The following is a 7,751-nucleotide window of genomic DNA, read 5'->3' on the forward strand; positions in this document are numbered from 1 at the left end:
TTGCAGCCTTCTGCTGTGAGTTCCACAAAGAAGGAAAGTGGAATGATTGCCGTTTTGAATGTGCACTTTGAAAAGCTTCAACTTGTTAATAAAGGAGACAATTTGTGTCAAATCAGGAAGAGTTTTTAATTTTCTCTGGGATACATTTTGTTCTTTTCTGCCATGAACAATGTTACTGCTTCCAAAAGCTCATAATAATAAATATAGTGACTTGCCATTCTGTTCAGTAAAAAAGTAAGAATCTTCCTTTTTTTCCAGAAACGTCCTGTGTTTATCTTTGTACTCTGGATTTCACCATTTTCACCATGAGGGTAACGGTCTGCACGCACATCAAATCGGTGTCTTTGTGTTGCGGCATTGGGCGTAACCCGCGCAGATGGTTGGCGCTCACGTATGTGTCGGGAGCAGCATCAAACACACACACACTGCCAAATTACTTTTATTATTATTTTTTTTAATACACTCTGATGGTTTGTGTGTTTTTTAAGAGGGAAAAAATTGTGAAATAAGGCACAGTATATAGAAAATATAATGACACGCAAAGAGCCGCACGCTCATTGGCCAAAAGCCGCATGCGGCTCGAGAGCCGCGTGTTCGCCACCCCTGGATTGGAGGGATAATCCACCAATTGGTCCCTGAACGTGGCTGTGGCTGTAGCCCAATGCTCCTCCAGGGTATGGCTCAACTAAGCGGCGTGTTGTTATGTTACTGTGACAGTGCTCAGCACCAAATACTACAACAAATACTAGGTTTCCATGGCGTTAATTTCTGATAATGCACACTTTGAAGGCCATTATCCCGCTTATACCATGGTCACTTACAACCAAAACCCCAAGAAATACAGTCAGATTTTAGTTCTTTATTCTTGTTATTTTTTTGTTTAGGTTGCTTTTTTGACAAAAATTAATTATTTGTTACATGGTGCAGCCTGTTGTCATGGTAACATGGCAATGCGCCGCTTAGCCAGCACCGACTAAGAAGACAACACACGGTGATTAAATCTCTCATTTATCAATGTTTTTCTTTCCCTATTAAAGTATTTTACTGGCCTTTAAAACTGTCAAATTCCACCCTTAGCAAAAAGTGTCCTAAAAGTATACAGTACTTAGTCTATACTTAAAGTGAGGCAGTTTACTTGAAGTTTACTTTTACTGTCTATGTAGTGTAAACTTAAAATGTTCCAGTTTAGTCTGAAGAACTATTCAGTTTGCATGCTTCCTTTACTGCATGTACATGGTATATAATATATTTGCTATACTTATTTTCAATGAAATACACTTCAATTTAACTACTTTTTGGTAAGTCCAGACACTAACAAATTATATAATTTCTTTTTTTATATGGCATTCATGCTACAAGTTGAAAATGAAGTCTTTAACAGTGGTATTTCTGAATTGGTTATGTTGAATCTATTTGTATTTTCGTGTGGGTGTGTACTCAAACATGTTGGTCGGCACTGCAGCGCGGTTATAAAACCTCTGTAGCAGATATGAATAAAGGCGTGTGGCTTTTGTACGTTCACAGATGGGCAAGGTTTAAGTTTGGTTTTCTTCGGTCTCTAAAAGTTTTTGATGTCTTTGAGAAAGTGTCGGAGATGATGATGCCGATGAATAGTTACAGACAGTTGTACCCAATGGTTTTCACTTCAGATATCCAAGTCTACATTCTGCTTTGGGTGAATTTATGTCTTGTTGAGACCTTTTGATAAGAAAGTGTGGATTGATAAACTATTATCTTTGAGTACCTCGAACATTCCTGGCCTATTTGTGAAAATACATGAATTTTTGGTGTTCTTTAGATATATATTTTTTTCCATCTTAGCTGGTGATTCTCTTGTTACATTAAACTCAACTTTTGTGTTCAGGAAACTTCTCTGCTACTTGAATTTGTTTATTTATGCACATAACACAAACATACATTGAGGGCTCTCTTCTGTGTTTATTTAAATTTGATTATTTCATGCGTCAAAGACATATGTGTGGTGAGTTGAACTGCTCATCATGTAAAGAAGCAGTTCCTCACAGAGAGTCCATATCTCCATCGAGTCCAATGTTGCTCAATTATAAACCATAAAGAAGGCAAAAAAAATGTTTAAGTTCCACAAAAATGTTACTTTACAACCTCATTAAACACATTGGCTTGTTAGATGTGCTAAACAAAAGTACTTCTTCCCCTTATGCTGTTTGGTCAATTTGCCAAGTAAAGCATCCTTAACATCTGTGATGATAAATGAATTTACACCTCTGAGAATGATCACACCTTTCTGTGAAAACATCTGCCACCTGCATGCTTTTGCATTTGTTGGTTTTTCACAATCCTGCATTGAAAGGAAGTGGATTTGTTGTTTCTACATGACAACTACACACTAGAACGTTCGCTACAACCAAGGAAATGATGGCGTGCCTTCATTTGTCTATTTTGATGACATTTCATATTGTTTTGTTCACTAAAAACAAAAGTTCTAAAAAAAAAAAGGGAAAATAGGAACATAGCAGTAGATTGTAAGACAAGGAAAGCATATTTTGTTGTTAAACAATATTCTGTTTGGAGTTTGGCTCAAAAAAATAGAAAATACCTTTTTGTCCACAGCACTAAAACTATGAACTTTTCTTGATTAAGTAGAAAGCACAGAAAAAAAGTAAATTCAAATGTAATTCATATTTTCTAAACAAAAAATGTACATTTTCTAAAAGCATCTTCCTTAAGGTTGTGTTACATTGCTGCTACATACATTTTGTGCATTATCCACACAAACATTCTGTCTTTCATGATACGTGCGTGATATTTGATGCATGATAAGTGTTTCTTGCGTTCATCAGTCGTTGATGTGCGAAGATGTTCGTCGCACACATCAAATTGAAATTGTGTAATTGACGCACAAATCACAAATGAATTGCATATAAACAGCGCAATAATCATGCACGGTTAATTTTCTTTGTTGATTTCTGTGTTCTTTGAGTGGTTCATTCATACTTCTGTGATTTTAACGTGGTCCACTTGTGAAATTTCATGTAACCATTGTCACTTTTATCACAACTGCAGTGTGATGAAAAATGTCTTTGATCAGATCGAAGATCAGATTAGAATTGATCTGTGTATGTGGGCCCAGAAAAACTTCATCCGATTATAACAAACTTGCGTCACTTATGCAGAGCAGCCGATCGGTCCTGTTCGCGCTCCAAAGCCTTTTCTGGAGCGCCACACTGTCTAAGCATGATGTAAAAGCCTGTGCACTAATGGCCCATGATCTGAATAAATTGTTTATATGCACCACGATCGGATCAACAATTGGAAGAACTCACATAAAAGTTAAATTAAATTTGATTTTCACCTGCATAGACTGGTTATTTCCATAAGTCTAAAGTCAGTGGAAGAAGGTGCCTATTTTAATACAAATCATTTTTTCCTACTTTTTTTCAAAGGGAGTCACAAATGTTTTGAAATTGGCAACAATTTTACACAATAACTTTGCTAAAGCAATGACGCTCACAAAAATTGAGGAAGTTCGCAGGTGTAACTGCTTTGTTCTCTGGCTTTTTTGAAGTCACAAAAAGCCACAGAACTGCTTCCGGGATTCTTATCAAAAGCAAGCCACAAAAAAAAAAAAAGAAGACATAAGCCAGGTCTGTCTGCAGCATTCAGTCTCGTGAGTCAAAGAGCAGAACATCTTCAGAAGGTGAACAACGACTGACTTGTTTTGTCTTTCACTCAATAGATCGTTGCAAGTATTTGTTCATTTCCATAAATGTTTATATTAAATATATGTTTTTCATGTTGGTATGCGTTTTCTTTTTCTAGTCACAATGATTTTCATCTCTTTGATCACAGCCGCTCTGTTAACAGGATCTTCTGGAAAAGGTAAATTTGTCTGTAATATATTTTTAAACGAATCACACATTTTTCAAGAATGTTAAACATATGTTAAACATGTTTTCATCTTTTTGTGTCTTCCAGGTTTTACAGAGTGCAGCTTTAATGAATCTGGAGAAACTTTGTGTTTTGCTGTAGCTGGAAAATCTAGGCTTTTTTACCTGTTGAACACAGACTTTGTTGACATGAGGCTTCTTAAGGATGGTACAAACAGAATCTTGAAAACACTCCCAAATGGATCAGTACAAATCTATACTAACACAGCCAGTTACTTTAAAAATGGAACAATCAAACTGAACAATGTCTCAAAGAAAGATGCTGGAACTTACATGCTTGAGGAGTTCAACTCTGAAGGGAAAGTTCTGAGAAAGTGCAGAATCCATCTTAATGTACTTGGTAAGAAAAATGTTTTTTCATCTCTTTTTTACATATTTTACACATTTAAGGATTAAAGATTATGGTTAGCTTTCACAGATAAACAGAAATATGTTGTCCTACTTGAATTGACCTTTATGTAACGGAGTTCATAAAAAAAACGTATTAAAAGTCACTGAAGGAAAAAATTATGCAATTTTAAATCCTTAAGCCAATACAAAAGAAACAACAACACACAAACGTTAATGGTCAAATGTAAATGTTGAAATACTGTAAAGCTCAACTGCAGTTAAAATTGCATCTGTTTAGGTCCAAAACTTCTCAGAACGACATAAACTAACAGTTGTAAGAATCTTTAAACCACTTTTAAGTAACACTGATTGAAACAAACTGTTTGGTAAACAAAGACAGGTTTTTTCAACCTGTCAGACTGTAGATCGCATCGGCTCCAGCAGTCTGTCACTCCAAAAAAGATTTATGAGTTCAGAAATTAAACGAAATGGCGACAAAGCAAATGACCTGAAAATGAGGATGTGGAAAATTAGGCACTTATATAGACTGAGGACAATTAACAGAAATGAAAACAGCTGTGGATGATTCTGAACATGAACCTGGTGTGACTGACAGACAGGAGGATTAATCCAAACAAAACATGACCAAAAACATCACTAGAATGCACAATCCTCACACCTACGTAAATGTTTCATGAAACCAACACAATTGAAGAAATACAACAGATTGGCTTAATATTTTAGAGAGTATATCACAAATGTTTTGTTATAAATTTTTGACAAGAAACAAGTCTTATTTTCACTCATTTTGGTGGACGTGAAAAACAAGGCGACATAAATATTATATCTTATTTCTTGCAGCTCCTGTGTCTGTGTTAACGGTGTCTCAGCAGTGTTTGTCACCAGAACAGCAGAAAGTCACCTGCTTCTATGAGGGAGATGAAGCAGAGCTCACTCTGTCTTTGAATGGTTTCTTACTTTTACAATCAAACAAACCCATTCAGTCCCTGAACAATGACACATCTGATAGATCCAGTGTATTTAATGTTTCCATCATCCTGCATGGACATCTTCTTGGAGACATCATGTGTAAAGTCTGGAACAATGTCAGCAGAGATGAGACAGTTATAACCCTCACTGCTTGCAACGGTACAGTAAACATTTTTCATAGAGAAAAGTTGGACGATTCAAATCATCAGTTTCTTCTAAATCTAAATAAACATTTGTTTCCTCCAGGTCCACAGCTAGTTTTTGTGGCTGCAGTTGCTGCAGTTTCTGCAGTTGTCCTTCTCTTAGTTTTTGCTGCCTTGACTGCCACCCTTAGGAAACTTTGCAAAAAACAAAGAGCTGTGACAGTTAATGCAGGTAAGTTACTCATGAAGAATTCAGATAAAAATGAGTATTATAGCAGCATTAAAAAAAATATCCCTCCAGGTGACAATGAAGCTGCTGTCATCTACACGGAAGTAAAAGGGAAAAAGGGTAAAAGGAAAACTGAAGCCAGACTACAAGACAGTGCCTGACAGCTATTTTATATTTCAAATGTATAAAATATTGTCAACGTGTTTACTTTTTTTTCCTTGCTTCAATCAGGAACATTTTACCAGGGGATAGATGAACTTAAATACAGAATTACCAAAATGAGTGCTTTAAAGTTTTGAAACTTTGTTTGAGAATGATTTGTTTTATCATATTTTATCACAATATGGAAATAAATTACTTGTTATGAATGAATCAACAAATGAATTGCTTTGTCATCACAACGACAGAAAAGATAGATATAGGCAGAAAAGGGAAAAACATGACGGGAACGGTGGTGGCACATTAAAAACCATACATCTCTACTCAGCTCATGATTGGGCATAAGTTGAGCTTAATGCTCAATTCCGATTTTTTTTTAAAACATCGGATTTTATGCAAGGCCGTTCACATTTCCAATTAAATGTAAACTTTGTGATCTCCTCTGTGACTGTGAAATGACCAAGAAGTGACCTGCATGCGCAAAAGAGTAGTCAACGGGGAACGACATCAATGTTAGCGGAAGTAGCTAACGTTAACAATGGATGTCAACAACAGTGTTGTCAACAGCGGAGCTCTTTTTGCATTATTTCATTTATTTTCACAAAGGAGCCAGCTCAATTACAATCTTCTCATTTTAAGAAGGCATTGGAGCTGGGATCGTCTGTACCCACTGTTGTGGTATGGGGATGTGAGTGTGCTGGGACCATGTGTGTGTGTGTATAAGAGAGAGGAGAGAGTGTGTGCAGCGAGGAAGGGAATGAGGGAATGAGGGGGCCAGTGCGGGCGCGCATTCATGTTGTGTGTTAAGGAGGAAGGAGAACAATAATAAAAGAAGGCTTCCCCCATCAGAACTGCTTTTGACTCTTTATTAATCAGTTCTCGAGAATCTGAGGGTCCGAGGGAAGTGAACCCCCAAAGGAGGATTTGCCTTTGGTCCCCTGCGCTTCTGACCACGGTCGGAAAGTTAAAAAAGTCATCGCAGGAAAGGTTCAACACCATGCTCGGCCATTTCGCTGGAAATGTTTTCAAAAACCGCCCAGTTGTGTTGGAAAAATGTATATAAGTTATCTCCTTTGCTTTTATGAATTACCTAGCTATATAGGTAATATAATCCTGTTTGCAGAAGTGTTTGCGTCCAAGTTCTGTTTCACAGAAAGGTGAAGGTGAAATTCTTGGGAGGAAACCGACGGTCTTAGCGTCTTCCCAAGATCAGCATGTTATCTGCTTCCAGACCGGAATAAAAGGACGCTCTGTGTCAGTTATCCGTGAGAAAAGACTTTGCAGGGCCAGGGATGATGTGGGAAGACTGTGAAAAGACGTGTTGCAATTAAAGTTTTCTGATAGCGCTGCAGCTGTGTTCTTATCTGTTTCCCCTTCTTAGAGCTCAGTGCATATGTAAATTAGGGAAACCCCAACAAATTTAATAAAACGGGAGGAGACAGGAATATGCGCCAGAGCGGAGAGAGATGGTAACTGGGTACTATTCTCTGTTCGTTCTCCTCGTACTCCTTGGTCTGTTGTCTTTCTTTCTTTATTGTGTTATTCAGATGTTGCTTTAACCCAACAGGTTGCGATAAGAGCCCCGGAGTTTGGCCTGAATAGAGTTGTCACCCTAAATATGAATCCAACCGGTGAGCTCGCTGCCCCAAAATTCATACTTTTGGACATAGAGACTGTGATAAAGCTGATATGAATTTGATCTCAAAATAACTTGAATAAAAGTTAAAATCAATTTAGACTCACTTGAATTTTTTGCTTTTTATTTCCTTAAGTATGTTTTACGCAATGCCTCATATGCAGGAGGAAAGGAACCCATTGCCACTGAGAGATAAGGTCCAATTTTATCTGTCACACTTTATGAACATATGTGATACAGTAAGGAACCTCGGTGTTATTCTCGATGCATATTTGACCAATATGTGAATCAAGTAACTAAGACTGCATTTTACCATCTGAGAAATATCGCCCGAGTGA

The 7,751-nt window shown here is 37.1% G+C and overlaps 1 protein-coding gene across 2 annotated transcripts; it reads left to right on the forward strand.

The window, feature by feature from the left end:
- The first annotated feature begins 2,960 nt into the window (after positions 1–2,960).
- On the forward strand, positions 2,961–7,290 carry LOC105355562. 2 transcript variants are annotated; one of them, XM_011483161.3, is made up of 6 exons: positions 2,976–3,676; positions 3,799–3,858; positions 3,955–4,266; positions 5,118–5,405; positions 5,493–5,621; positions 5,691–7,290. In XM_011483161.3, the coding sequence occupies exons 2-6, from the start codon at positions 3,804–3,806 to the stop codon at positions 5,777–5,779; spliced, it is 873 nt and encodes a 290-aa protein (XP_011481463.1). In that variant the 5' UTR covers positions 2,976–3,676; positions 3,799–3,803; the 3' UTR covers positions 5,780–7,290. The 2 variants fall into 2 exon arrangements, with proteins under 2 accessions (XP_020564331.1, XP_011481463.1); XM_020708672.2 differs by having other exon boundaries at positions 2,961–3,676; positions 5,493–7,290.
- The last annotated feature ends 461 nt before the right edge of the window (positions 7,291–7,751 follow it).

The sequence above is a fragment of the Oryzias latipes genome, chromosome 14 (genome assembly GCF_002234675.1).
Source record: "Oryzias latipes chromosome 14, ASM223467v1".
NCBI classification, from domain to species: domain Eukaryota; kingdom Metazoa; phylum Chordata; class Actinopteri; order Beloniformes; family Adrianichthyidae; genus Oryzias; species Oryzias latipes.